This window comes from Phaseolus vulgaris, chromosome 11 (genome assembly GCF_000499845.2).
Source record: "Phaseolus vulgaris cultivar G19833 chromosome 11, P. vulgaris v2.0, whole genome shotgun sequence".
Classification (NCBI taxonomy): Eukaryota; Viridiplantae; Streptophyta; class Magnoliopsida; order Fabales; family Fabaceae; genus Phaseolus; species Phaseolus vulgaris.
Genome location: NC_023749.2, coordinates 44,618,611 through 44,633,927, shown reverse-complemented (window position 1 = coordinate 44,633,927; position 15,317 = coordinate 44,618,611). Strand labels below are relative to the sequence as shown.

General features: G+C 32.2%; 1 protein-coding gene and 1 non-coding gene across 14 annotated transcripts; both read left to right on the top strand.

Moving 5' to 3' along the window:
- Positions 1-321: 321 nt before the first annotated feature.
- Positions 322-403, top strand: TRNAS-AGA (transfer RNA serine (anticodon AGA)). The gene has a single exon. It is a non-coding gene; the product is annotated as a tRNA-Ser (tRNA).
- Positions 404-4,046: 3,643 nt separating this feature from the next.
- Positions 4,047-13,374, top strand: LOC137818956 (uncharacterized). 13 transcript variants are annotated; one of them, XM_068622647.1, is made up of 5 exons: positions 4,056-4,169; positions 6,212-6,331; positions 6,975-7,167; positions 9,043-9,219; positions 12,245-13,374. In XM_068622647.1, exon 5 carries the CDS (start codon positions 12,264-12,266, stop codon positions 13,173-13,175), a length of 912 nt encoding a protein of 303 aa, XP_068478748.1. In that variant the 5' UTR covers positions 4,056-4,169; positions 6,212-6,331; positions 6,975-7,167; positions 9,043-9,219; positions 12,245-12,263; the 3' UTR covers positions 13,176-13,374. The 13 variants fall into 13 exon arrangements, with proteins under 13 accessions (XP_068478728.1, XP_068478748.1, XP_068478764.1 ...); XM_068622627.1 differs by lacking the exon at positions 9,043-9,219 and having other exon boundaries at positions 4,047-4,169; XM_068622663.1 differs by lacking the exon at positions 6,975-7,167.
- The last annotated feature ends 1,943 nt before the right edge of the window (positions 13,375-15,317 follow it).

The following is a 15,317-nucleotide window of genomic DNA, read 5'->3' as shown; positions in this document are numbered from 1 at the left end:
TCGAAAATAAAAATATTACTTAATTAAACCACATACTAATTCTAAATTTTATTTTTGAATTTAATTATATTAATTAAATTTTACTTTAAAATTTAAATTAACCATAATTATAAAAGTTGAGTATTAAAATTGCAAATATTGTTATTGAAAATAAAACAACAATAACAATATATTTAATTTTTTTATAAAATAATAATTAATATATTAAATGTATTATGCATATATGTTTAATGTTGCGATCCAAAGGAATTCTTGTAATTATGCATATAATTATTGGTTTAAAGTTCGAATTGCGTTGAATACAAAATTTAACATCATCATGTGGACGTGCCGGAGTGGTTATCGGGCATGACTAGAAATCATGTGGGCTTTGCCCACGCAGGTTTGAATCCTGCTGTTCACGTCTTTCATTTTACTTTAAGACACCATTAATTAATTATAATATTAATTTGCATCTTTTTCCTATTTTTTAAAGAACAAGAATTCATTCATACAACCAAAGAAGCATGCCAAATTTTCCAAGTATTTAATTTATAAATGTTTCATATTTTAACCATATAATTTAAATGATTATATCATGAATTTTATTTTTTTAGGTCTTTAAATTGGAGATATTTTGGATTACATAATCTTTATCTTCTACAACTTCAAGAGTTATTGATGTCAAATGGTAGGTCCTTAAAAGATTATGTTTGTCTACCACAACCTAATTTTCCAAAATTCATTATTGTTTTAAAATAGATTTATTGTTAATGAGATGAACTATAATAAGCAACATGGAAAAATAACACGCATCACTGTTGTGATTGCGACAACAGTTCTTTCACAAGTAGGAGGATTAGTTTTTTATATGGTTATGGTGACACAGGAAAGAAATTTATGTGAAGAACATTGTCAACTACTATTATATCTAAGGGAATAATTGTTTTGAATGTAACTTCAAGTAGAATTGTTTCTTTATTATTTCCTGGAAGAACGACAACCCATTCTACATTTTGTGTACCATTAATAATAAATGAGGAATCAATTTGCAACATAGCTTAAAATAGTCTTCATGCTAGGCTTTGATGGAAACAAAGTTGATTAATGGGATGAAACAACAATGAAGAATAGATTATGCTTTGAAGCTTTTGATAGAACCTTGAGAGATATTATCAAAATTGAAAATGAAGTCAATGGTCAAAAACCATTTGGTGATAAAGTTATTGTTTTGGAAGGTTATTTTAGAAAAAAATTGCATGTTGTCAAAGAGGGATCTAGATATAATGTTGTGAAGTCAGCAATAAACTATTTTGATTTATGGCAAAATTGTAAAGATGTAAAACTTTCACAGAATATGAGATTAAATACTGCAAAATGTAATAAAAGTGCAAAAGATATCAAAAAATTTGTTGATTAGATTATAAAAATTGGAGATAAATATATGGAGTTAAACAAAAATGATGAGGAAATTATTCATATACTACAAGATCTTTTACTTGAAAATAGTGAATCACCTTTACTATCATTGGTTGAGTTTGTGTATCCTCAAATTTTGCATAATACTATGTCTCTTGCATTTTTTGATTACGGAGCATTTCTTTGTCCCTATTTGAATCTACAGAGAAAGTCAATTATTTCAATTTAGTTTTAATAATTGGTGAAGAAACAACTTATTTAAGTTCAGACACACCTTTCCAATCAAATGAAGACCAAGAAATTCAAGGTGAATGATTTACATCAGAATTCTTGAATGAAATTAAATGTTTAGGGATACCAAATCATCAACTTACGTTGAAAGTTGGTGTACCAATTATGCTTTTAAGAAATATTGATCAAACAAATGATCTTTGCAATGTGACAAGGTTGCAAGTTATAGAATTGGGAAAACATGTTATCTTTGCCACATTTATCACATGAAAAAACATCAGTGATAAAATATTTATCCCAAGAATAGATTTGGTTCCTTCTGACTTAAGATTATCTTTCAAATTTAAAAGAAGACAATTTCTAATAACTATGTATTTTGCAATGACAATCAATAAGAGTCAATATCAATCACTTTCAAAAGTTTGACTTTACCTTCTGCTTCCAGTTTGCACACATGGTCAACTTTTTTGTTTATTGTTTCTAGAGTAAAAAGCAAAGAAATAATTGAAAATACTTATTTGAGATGAAGATTGAAAAGTAATGAGTTAAAAAAAAAAGTGGTTTAGAAAGAAATATTTAAAACTCTTTAGGTCGTGTTTGGATTGGGGAGGGGATGTGTGAGGATTCGAGGGAGTAAGTGTGTAAGAATTTGAGAGGAAAGTGTGAAGAGAGACTCCGTGTTTAGATTGGGATATGATAACTAGAGTGGATTTGTGAGAAAAATTATTGAAGTTTGTGAGTGATATGATGGTTGTGAGAGGTTTTTTAATTTTTTTGAAAGGTATAAAATGTAAGTTTACAAATTTACCCTTGTATTTAAAAATATTTAAATAATCAAATATGATGTATTTTTGTGTAAATTTGAGTTAATTAAAATATTTTAAATTAATTTCGGTACCATTGAATAATTTATTTCGATACTTTTAAATAATTATTTTAAAAAAATCCGAATTACTTAATACTGTCAAAACATGGAAAAGAACTATAAAAATAATATTATTTAAGCATATACAAATCTACCGTTATATTTATTTTATACATTTTGAAAGTTTTTTCTATTCATTGAATGTAGATACACAACCATATAGATATTTTAGAATACATTTTATAATGAAAAATATAATATGTTGTGTGAATTGTACAAATTTATTTATAAAGAAAAGAAAATATATAGAACAAAGTATTAAATATCATATAATATAATGGAAAAATAATAAAAATAAAATGTATTATTATATATTATTGCATGAATGACAAAACTAAAAATAAAAACAAAACAGAAAAATACTATCATTTTACGTGATTTTCGCATTCAATATTTGCATTTAAAGAAAAAGAGAAAAATCACTCTTCATAGATAAACACTCTTTCTCCTTTTCGACACATTTCTTGATCCAAATTATAAATATCTTCTCGGATTCTATGAAACCCTTAATAATCAGAGTTAAAGTAAAAAACATATGTCATCATGTAAAATTGTTGAAATTGTATTATGTTTATTTCTCATTTATCCGTTTATCATAATTAACTTGCTATTTAATGAAATTTATATCCATGAAGTGCGTGATAATTCAAATTTATCCATCTGTATCAAACTTATACTACGGTAACTTTTTAACCAAAATTTACATTTATTTTTTTATCAAAGTAAAAACTTTAATTATTTATTATCAACAATATTTTCTTATTTATTACAATTAATATACAATGATCTACTTGCATAATTTTTTTCTTCAATCTCTTCCAAACTCAATATCAAATAATTCTGCAAATAAATTTGAATAGTAATTCATATTCCTATATCCAACTCTATAATGTATTTTTAACTACTCATTTTACTAATTCTTATCAATATTTTGGAAATTAGGATGATAAATATGTTATTAATTATTTATAATTAGTAATTATGAAATTCTACTATAAAAAGTCCTGTGCATCCCAAGGGTTAAAAAGAACTAGTTTTATTATAAACATTTTTTTCTTCAAAACTTAATTATGTTAAATTAAAATTAAAATTGAATTTGTCAGAAATCTAACAATGAACACTAAACTATAGCTAGTGGATAAGGTTAAGGGACAAATATGAAAAAAAAACATGTTTCCACTAATTATTATTATTTAATTAGATTGGAAAGAGTTATATGATAAAATGATATCACCTAAATCATTTCCAACTTTGAAACCAACAAACCAACAGCAATATATTTTATTTTCCTATAAATTCCTACACCTTTATTAAAAATAATTATTGATTCAATTTAATTAATTTTTTAACATTAAACATACGTGACTCATTTTAAAATTATAATAGATTACTTAGTAGACACAAACCTAAGTTTGATATAAAAAATAAAGAACTAAAAATATAATTCTTCATTTTTGACGGTATAAATTTCGCTTAAAATGGTTAACAGTAGCTATAATTTTACACCACAGTTGTGTGTTGATCTCAGCAAAAGTTAAAAAGAATAAACATATTTACGTAGACGCAGAGACGGTGGTTGCCGCTGCGACGTCGTTTCTTTCTGCGCCTGAAAAAGGTTTCTCTTCCTTCCTCTCTCTCTCTCTCTCTCTCTCTCTCTCTCTCTCTCTCTCTCTCTCTCTTTCTATGTTTTCAATTTCTATTTATCTATTTATCTCTGTTTGAAAATTTTGATGTAGAGTTCTAATTTTTGTTCGTAATTTGTTCTTTCTTCGTTGTTGTCGGTGAGAACGTAATCATCGATTTCAAGTTCATAGCCCTTAGTGTTTTTTTTCTTCTCATCACAGAAAAATGTTGGAATTGAATTTAAATTATCTTTTTTTATTGTGGGGTTCTTGTTTGCTTATTTCAAATGTTCAACTTTACTTTTCATTTTCTTGCGTGATGATTTTTGGTTATAAAATTTGTTATCGCGTGGAAATTATTAGAATAATTGCGATACTTAAGTGCAGTCAAATTTGGGGAGGGAGGTGCTTGCGGTAATGTTTAAGTGTTGTTGTAGCAACCGTGTATTGGATATTGTGAAGGATAAGGAAAAAAATGGAGAAGGATGAGCATAGGCCTTGAGGGGATATCACAGTCCCTTCTGATTTTTTAATGGTGGGGAAATCTTCTTCTATTTTTCATCTGTTTGGTTACCAGATTTAGTAATACACAAGGCACTGAATAGCAACGACTCTTTGACAAATTGTGTGTAGTTTTCCTTTCAACAGAGTTGCTTAGCGACTTAGCATTAATCTGGATGGCCTGAGATTTAGTTTTGGTAGTGAAATTCTGATCTCTCTGTCTGCTGATAGTTACATCTAAGTCCTTGCTCTGAATGGGTTTGCTGAAGGGTTGATTTTTTAGGTCACTAGTGTAATTTGTTCTATGTTATTTCTAGCTTTGATAGATTTTTGATCATAAATAGGATTCACCTTGCTCTACTCTTTTGAGATCTGGGTTTGAATAAGAGTATAATTTGCGGTTGTTCAATTCATTATTTCATCCCGTTTCATATTGTACTCTTTCAATTCAACAGAAATTAGAAATTTTGATTTGACGATGTGTTTTCTGCATTATTTTTATTGCTATATGTGTTGTAGCCAATAATGCTCTTTAGTGGAGTGGAGCTGCCGTGGACTGCATTAGGATTCAGTAGTGACCACCAAAATAGCTGCTACTTGCAACTATAGTTGAACTTCCATATTATAGCCTTCAAAAACCAATTTTTACCACCTCCCATGGAACACCATTGTTTGGATATTTTTTTGGCTAAAACATTCAACGACCTCTGTTTTTAGTTCTCTCCCTTCAGATTTTATAAAACTGTTTTATATGTGTTCTGCTCATCCGTCCTCTTTTAAACTTCCTAGTTAAAGATGTTAAAGTCATGAGAAAAATCCTCTAATATCACACCAGATCTCGCAATCTTCTGTGAGAAAAAAATGTATGTTCTGTAGTTTGTCAACAGTGTGGTGTTTTGCATTTCAGGGTCAGCTTTTACATTTAGTTTGAAACCCAGATTTTTTACCTTTCAAGATGAAAAAATAAATATTTCTTCTGATTTCAGTCATTCTTGCGGGACTCCTTCATCCCTAGGGTTTGTTCTTCCCGCTGTTCTTATTCCTGCTAAGCTTCTTCTTCTGTTCTTAGTCTTAAATTGAGGTATCCAGCAACCGTTCTTTGTCTCAGCAAGTTTTTCTTTTTCTTGGCTTGACTTTGTTCCTCTGTTTTGTAATTTCCGCATCAGTTCCCCCTAATGTCACATTTTTGTTTACATTCTCCAATTTTGTCACTTTTAATATAGTTTCCTATGTTTTTTGTTGTGTGACTGATTCTGAGTTGTTTTGGACCTATTAGTTATGACCACGGTAGTTAGTATTGCACAATATTAGTTAGATACTACTGATTCCATACAGTTTGGAAACTTGGCAGTGTGAATCGTGATGAGTATTGTTTTTGTGTCTGAAGATATCACACAAACCCATAAAGTATGACATGAATTGTGATCTCCAAATGAATACCATCATATTGGCACTGTGGTGTTTCAATGGAAATGAAAGTGTGATGTTGCAAAGACCATGACAATGGTAATTACAGCTTTCTTATGTGTTGCAGGTTTGTGTTGTGACGTACACATTGCATACTCATTGAGGGTATTCTGGTCTGAAGTGGGAGAAGTTGGATCTGGTGAATTGATACAGGGATAGAAGGTGGTGTTTAGGGTTCAACATTTGGGTATGGGCCTTGCAAACTGCCTTCAAAATTTACATGTTTTTTTTTTAAACTCACATGTAGAAGGTTAAGTGTGTCACCTGAGGTTTTAAGAGTCCTCAGTTGTTACTTTTTATTTCTGTTTAGTCTAAATAATTAATTGGGTGCAATCTTCATGAATCGTACGAGCTTAGAGTTTTTTTGTTGAAAGATAGTTAATTGGAGTGCAAGTATAAATAGTTATTGATCATGTATTTGAGCTTTTACATGTCTTAAATATACACACCTACACACATATATATACATATGTCATGTCTACTATTGATCATGAATACTACGACTCACGTTTTGTTTCAACCCACAATTCATAAAATAGGATTTCGTGTTCATACTTCGTATCCTAATTCAAATACCTTGGTTATGACATGTAAACTTATGGATATGATTATTCAGTTTAAGTTTAGTTCAATGTTCTTGAATTACAAGATTTTCATTATATGTGTGTTTCCTTTTTATCACATGTATATCTATATATATAGTTTAGGCTTAATTAGTCTTTTCGTCCCTATATTAAGAGGCAAAAGTCAATTATGTCCCTCACTTTTTAAATTTTTCAATGTGATCCCAAGTTTTTTTAAAAATAACTCAATGTGGTCCCTTCTGTTAGATCATCTCTCTAATGGCGTTAAGTGGGTGATGACTTGGCACACAGAGTGGTACACATGGAATTTCACTTGGCACATATGTACAGTTTCATTTGGCTCTCCAATTTATCTCTTCTACAAACAAGACTAAAATTTACCCCTTATCTCTTTTACTTTTCCTGGCGGGGATTACTGCTTGATCAGTGCAAAGTTATTGTAAGTCATCTTATGTGTATATTTTGAAAATATATATCGTAATACAGTTATATTTTTTCTGTTACCACTTATCTTATGTGCATTCTTTCATTTAGATTTGGAAGTTTAACCATTTTAGTATATTATTATCACAAACTTATGTGGTTTCAAATCCTACAAGGGTAAGTAATTCTTAACATGGTAACTGTGAAACATCAAGACTCTTTGGATTTCAATGATGTTTAAAGCCTGTAGGCTCTAATTCAGTCTTGTTGTATACCGTTTTCATGATGAGTGTCAGTCATTGATCACAGGAGCAGATCCTCTCCCATTAAAAATAACGGAAGAATCTCCAATTAAAAAAATGAACATTGTTGGCTTACTGTAATTAGCTTCTCAATCAAACCCTTTAAAAATTCTTGAGAAAAAAGCCATAGGGTTATACGCAAATCATGTGCGACATTACTTCCAGTTGGATAAATGGTGATCCTTGATTAAACTGTTATCCAGTCAATTAGTTAAGTATCTTCAGAATCAAAATATATTATAAACAGAACCCTCAAGTTAGTTTTCTAGGTTCTCTGATTGTGCAATAGGTAGGCACTGCTACCCTTAAGTTTGGGGTGGTTGAACCTACTGCTGCCACTGCTGCTAGTTCTGCTACTGGGTTAAGGGCAGCCATGGCAGCTCAACACGTGTGGACCGGTGTTGATGTGTGAGTCAGAGGTTGATGTGTGTCTAAGTCCAATTCATCACCTCGATATGTCAGTGGATTGATGCCTCTAGGAAAATTATCAAGAATGATGGTGCTAGGGAGTTTCATTGGGGTTTTGGGATATTGATTTTGACCTATGCACCTTCCTATGCTGTGTGGTGGTGGGTTTCATATTCTGTGGTACACAGAATGGATTGGGCTTGGGTGGTACCTGGGGAAGAAAGGTGAGAGTGAATTGAGGCCAGATTCTAAGACAGTGATGGTAGTTCAGGGAGCAAGTGTGCAACAATGACTAGCAGCATGTCTGCTTTGATTTCTATGTCATTGGACACCATCAACCATCAAGACAGGGTTGGAAGTGTTGGATGGGGATGAGAATGGCCGCCGTTTTTGGGAATGGGTCATGAACTTGATGGGTTTTATTGGAATGGTTGGACAGTGCTGATCTAGTTGGGAACAATAATGTTGGGGTTGTGTGAGTTCTTGTTGAAAAATTTGACAGACACTGTTATCAATGGTTATTAGCCCAAGTAAGAACTTTGATGAAACGCCTTACTACTTGTAGTACATTGGTACAGTCAAGTAGGACATGTAAGATAATTTAGTGCAAACAATTACTTTTCATAAAATGAATGTCTGAAGGTAATTGTTAATAACCATGCTTTGGTGTTGAGATGTTTTACTGTGTCGTAAACCCTTGAGTTATTTAAAGAATTGGGAACCATTCATTCACTTTTAAATCCTATTTCTGTATGAAGTAATAGATAATAATCATGTTTTGTGAATTAGGTATGCAATTGCAAAGTAGGAGAAGATGGTTTTAGTACCATGATTAAATTTTGTACAAGTTTTAAAAGTCTGCCAAATTAAAGAAATAAAGTTATTTTATCCAGCTACAGAGGTTAATTCAAATCTGACCTGTGGAAATTAAAAGCATACAAAGTCCTCTATTAGTTTCTTTCAGTTATCTTCCACACAAAAGGCTGAGAATATAGCTTGAAGGTTTTTTTTAATCATGAAAGGTTTTTGATATTTTTTGAAAGTGAATTACAATTCTAGTTTCTTTCAGTTATCTTCCACACAGAAGGCTGGGAATATAGCTTGAACGTTTTTTTTAATCATGAAAGGTTTTTTGATATTTTTTGAAAGTGAATTACAATTCTAGTTTGTTTCTTTTTTAGATCTCAAGTTAGCGAAGCATGCTGTCTTAAAATGGTGTACCACAAAAGCGATCTTATGGTTATGGTGTGACTTGGAGTTTCAGATATGTTAGATTTCCATTTTTAAGATTGGTAAATGACAATGGGGTTGAGGACGTCCTGGTGAATAAACTATGATGATATTAGGGCAGGTTTCAGGTATTTTCTAAATGTGTCATATGATAAGATGGTTAATTTGTGTTCTCTTATTGAGGTACTGGAGAGCTTGTGCAATTCTCTTATGATTTTTTTTCTATCAGAAAAAAAATTCAATTCCGTGGCATTTTCAAATATATTTTCTTGTAGGTTTTTAACTAAGTTTGCAAATTCCCCCACTCTTTCATACTAATGGTTTCAGATTTTAAAGAAACTATAGATTGAAATAGAGTTTTGTTGGCTTTAGTTAATATTGGTTTTATGCAAGTATCACAGTGGTGGATAGTAAATTTTACTTTTTAGTCAATTCCATTTCTATGCATAACTACTTAGTGGTATATCATGTCATAACATCTAGACTTATTTATGTGGGGCAGCTTGGACAATGAACTATTAATTTGGAGGCTAACATTAGGTCTTCTTTTATGCTTCACTCTGTCAATCCAGGCATTCCTTTATTTTAGTGAAATTGAATTATTGTAAGACCGTCTATTACATAAAATACAAAGCCAATAATAGATAAGAATCACAAATGATCGGTAGAAGGTAAATGTAAAGCAAGAAGATCAACACACAAATTATCGTGGTTTGATTGAAGCACTAATGATCTTCAATCTACGGCCATGACAAAATTCACTATTACACAAAAAGTACAACTCGAAGTTTCTCTATCAATGAACTCTGGTTGAACTCTCGCTCAACTCACTCACATTGTATCAGTTGAACTCACAACTCTCTGTCACTTAATTTGTTAATACAGTTTCCTATATATACAACATAACCATAATTAACTTCCAAGAAACGCACGTAAACACAAGGAGAAAAGACGTGAACAGTGTTTTTTGCTTCTCCACTACTAATAAAAGATACATGTCTTCTACTAGACGGTTTGTGGACATTAGATTGTTTAGGAAACCTGAGAATAGATTTTACTGTACCAATCTTTGTAGCTATAATATGGTGTTCGACATTAGGTATCAGGTAGAATTGTCGTAGTTCTATAAGTATTTTGGTGATATTTCTATTCATTGTAGGACATCTTAACACATTCTTGTCATGCTAAGACTATATATCTTCCGTTGGGCCAACATTAAGATTAGATAGACTCTAAAGCCATATTAGAAACGAATTGGGCTTAAGCCCAAAAGGCTAACTCAAGGGGGAGCATTATCCAAGTCTTACAAGGAATGTCTTTTGTCTATATTCCTAGTTGACATGAGATATCTTAATATAGGGTACTAAATGGGAATGGGAGAGTATTAGATGCACAGGGTTGGGACATTTTATATAGTGCTGACTATCTTGACTTTCTTCTTTTTTATGCTATATGTTATATGCAAAGGACCTGGAGGCCGTTTACTTATTCCATATTTATTGCTTCATCAGTGACTTATATACCAACGCAGGCTTTTTCATTTGGGTACACTTTTGTTATTTATTTATTTTGTACCAACTGATCGGATTTCACCTGCATGATTTATTTTGTGTCAACTGACCTGATATTCATCAGTGGCTAGATTTTTTTGGGAAGTGAAGCACACTATAAGAAAAATTAACATAGTCCCGTTTTCAGAATTTTCTGTTAAAGACAATACAGAACAGAATACTGTTAGACCTAGCCAAGTTATTATTTGTGCACTATAGCAGTGCTAACACAGCATAGTGGTGTGCAGTGGCCCTTGGTCCTACAGAAGTGTTGCCTGGGGTTCTGGAATGATGGCCATTGTGGCCGAAATTGCAGCTAAAACGGCACCATTTTTTAGTGACACAATTCTAATGGGTAGCTACAAACTCTCTTGCCCCTGATCTCCCGTCTCTGTTTTTAAGTGCAACCACCCTCTGAATTTCGAAGCTCATCCAGTATCCCCACCATTCTCCAGCAGTTTTACTGGGAGCTTCTCCTCTGTTCCCTTCCCTTCCACATAAGGCTTCTGTTTCTGGCTTCCCTATTTCTGTTTTCCACCACATCCAGCATTTTGTATTTTGACCGAGCCATAAATTTGTTAATTTTGAATATGTCAGGAATTTTGTTGGTTTTTAGATTTTATACCTATATACAATATAAATAATTTATTATGCATACAAAATTTAACAGCAGCCATTCTGCTATATCCTGACCCACTATAGCGTTTTTTGGATCTAGCAAATATATAGTATAGACATACAATTACGTCCTGAATACAATATTGCAAGAAAAAAAGCTCAAGTAATGCAAATTTACAACATCTGAGCATAACTGCAGATGTATGCAAGGTCAACCAACAATGAAAAGTCATAAGATGCCTTTCTAAGTAATCTTAGTTCTAGTTCTTATTCACTATGCTGTAGCGTCAAAGCAAGAAAAAAATACTTGTTTTGGATCACCACTTTGCTTCAAATCTTCCAGTGTTGATATAATGCAGTATCTATAACGAGGTCAGAATCCTTGCGATTTGATGAAAATACACTTATAGGTGATTTCAACACGTCATTACTTCACATCATGATTGTTACAGACTGGATCACAAATTGAATTGACTTGTAGAATTACCTGGATGATTAATAATGAGGGACAATCACTGCATTGTTGTGCTTTTCCCCCCTTTTTTCTTTTTGGCCTTTAGCATGTTATTGGGCTTAAGTCCAATGCTCAGACAGGTCCTAATCCATGCATATTAAATCTGACAAAAAGTAACAAAACCAAGCGGTGTCTGGCTTTACAATGAAGGATTAAAGAAGATGCAAAGATGAGTTATATGATTAGGCTTTTGATGAATCCGAATTGACGGTTAACTTTATATACAAAAATACCTGAAAAAAAAGTACTCATCAGGGATCAGACATAACAATTCGGTCTTAACATATCTGCAGGATTAAACTATTGGTTATAATTTCAAGGGACAAATAGTCAAAGACCAATCCTCAACTAACTTTTAACATATATATTGTTACACATCTGTTTATACATACTAACATAATATTTTTTCCAGGTACGCTATGATTTCTTTGTTGCAAATTTTATTGTGATAGATGTAACTTTCATCTGCAGGCCCCCAAGTGAAGATTAAATGAATGGTGGTTCGGCGTCTAGTAACTTAAGGTCTGCTTTCTCCCATTGTGTACAGCAAGTGCGAAGTTATGATTATCATCACTATCTTTGCCTTCTTGAGCTGCCTCCGTCCATGCGGAAGGCTGCATTTGCTCTCCGTGCCTTGAATGTTGAAACAGCTAGAGCTATGGATATTGCTTCAGATCCCAGGATTGGCCTAATGCGTCTTGTCTGGTGGCAGGAAGCCATAGATAAAATGTTCGCCAATAAATTGATTGAACACCCAACAGCACTGGCCCTGTCATCTGTGATAGCTGAGACCAAACTCAGCAAGATATGGTTGAAACGATCCGTTGAGGCTCGGATCAATGATGCAAGAAGAGAGGTTACTGATATGCCAGAAACTATTGGAGAGTTGGAGAAATACGCGGAGGACACTGTATCAACTATGCTGTACCTGACACTTCAAGCAGGTGATATAAAGTCTACTGCAGCTGATCATGCAGCCTCACATATCGGCAAGGCCAGTGGCATACTCTTGCTCCTCAAATCACTGCCCTATCATGCATCTCGCAACCGACATTTTTCTTACATCCCAACTGCAATAGCATCCAAACATGGGTTAATAGTTAAGCAGGGAGGTGGGGAAGAGAGATGGGTGGATTCTCGTGAGGGCCTATGTAATGCCGTTTATGACATGGCATCAGTAGCCCATGCACACTTAGAAAAGGCTCGGAAGTTAGCTGCAAGTGTGCCTGCTGAAGCTCTTCCAGTGCTCCTTCCAGCAGTGCCTTCTCAGGTTCTCTTGGATTCCTTAAGAAAGGTTCAATTTGATGTGTTTGATCCAAGACTAACAGGAGGGGTGCTGGGAATGCCACCTTTGTGGTACCATCTCAAACTCAAGTGGACTTCATGGAGAAGGAAATACTAAAAACTTACCTAGCTTTAGTCAATGCATCTGCGGATTCTTTTTCCCCTGTTTCTTGATTGAGTTTTTGTTTATGACCTTTCATTCTGCACAGAATAAAAATCTGTCTGTGCATCCTTTCTTTACGGAAAGGTTATTTACAATTAATTTTAAAATGTAATTTGAGTTGCTGCACAAGTTAAGATACTTTTTTTTCTCGTTAGTCTATTTTCTTTAAAGTGGTAATAAAATACTTTAAAATGACTTCTTTTATAACACGTTTTGTTCTTTGATCAGAAAATAAGGACCAACTCAAATCTATTTAAACATGCTTGAAGATCGAACTCCTGGTAATTTGTTTTGATAGCAAAGTTATTTATCAATTATACATTATGTTGGTCTTTCATGTGTTCTGGACATAGTGATAATGATGAATAATAATGGAATATAATCATATTGGTTTATGTACAAGGTAACTCAGGTTTTGAGAAAAAGTGATTGTATTGAGGAAGATTGCTCATTAATTAAATCAATAAATATGTCATTAAATATGTAATAAAATATAAAATAATGTACATTTTATTTATTACATTGTATCAGTAAGAGTTTAATTTCAAGAACTTTTTTTACTATTTCTTACTTGACATAATAGTAGCATGGTAAACTTCGTTGTAGTGTTGTAAAGCTTGATTGAACAGAGTGAACCAATAGTTAGATACATTACTAAGTCAAGTTACTATTTAGATCAGAAATGTACTTAACGTGGTGATTATGTCACTAAACCGGCTTAAAATTAGGTTTAACCAATAGAATCGATTTTGGGTTCAAACTACCATGGATGTTTGATGTTGCTTTAATGATTAGTAATTGAAAAACAAAAGCAACCACCACACTAGAATAAAAAATGAGTCCTTGAAGTCTTTTGAGAAATTAATTACAAGTGAGCTATTATACTTTTTTACAATATTAATTGGTTATTAGATTTTTTAATTTGTGAAATTTTAGTATTTTTTGAAAAATAGAAATTTACAAATATTTGAGTGATACATATTAAATAAAGTGACAAGATGTTAAAATTATGTTTATTTGAAAAAAAAAGGTTGTTTATAATAAACAAAGAAAGATGTACGAGTATATAAAGATATAAAACACTAAAGAAAGAGGTATAATTTACTCAATGCTTACAAAATATTGCAGAATAATACTTTTTTATTTATTTAATAGTTTATTTTTTCATATTATTATTATTATTAGTTTGTTTTATTCAATCTGATGTTTCATTGCTTCAAATACATCAAAGGCACAACCAGTGTTGGTTTATGGTATCCCCTTCTCTCCTATAAATCTTGTTGGATACTTTGATTCAGATTTAGCAAGATGCAAGCTTGATAGGAAAAGTACAAGTGGAACATGTCATCTTCTTGACACAACAAAAGACAAGCATATGTAGCTCTTTGTTGGAGATCTCACATCGACTAGAGATTAATACATTTCATTGTATATAAGTGGGTGCAAACCTCACCTAATGAGCCGATTTAATGATGTTGAGTTAGGCTTAAAGTCCACTTTGTAATATAGTATCAGAGCCATTTAAAACCTATCATAGCGAGTGTTTGTTGGGCCTATCGTGCCACCCGCTATCGGGCCGTTATCGGACCACTCATAATATGTTATCCCACGCATTAGTTGTCACTCTCGGACTCTTTCCACTACAAAAGTTTAATACATTGTTGTTGGCAGCTGCTCACAAATCTTGTAGATCAAAAAATAATTAGAAGACTTTGGATTAAAGTTGAACAATGTGCCTCTCCTATGTGATAATAAAAGTGCAATCATAACTAAGTGAAACTAAGAAACAACTTGTTGATATCTTCACCAAACCTCTACCTCTTGAAAGGTTTAGTCCCTTACATAATGAATTGGGGATCCTTGATTTTCAAAATCTTTCTTGAAAAGTCTTCTCTTTGTCTATTTGTGAAGACATAAGGGGGAGAAGTCTTTTTGTTGCTTGGTTGTAATTTATTTTACGTTTATGCACTATTGAGTTGTTTTAATTGTCTAAACAATTTTTTGATTTTTAAAGTTTTTGCTACATAATGTGGTTATGCAGAAATTGTAGTTCTTTATAGTTTTTCATAAATCTGTGTGGATAACCGGTTATACTTG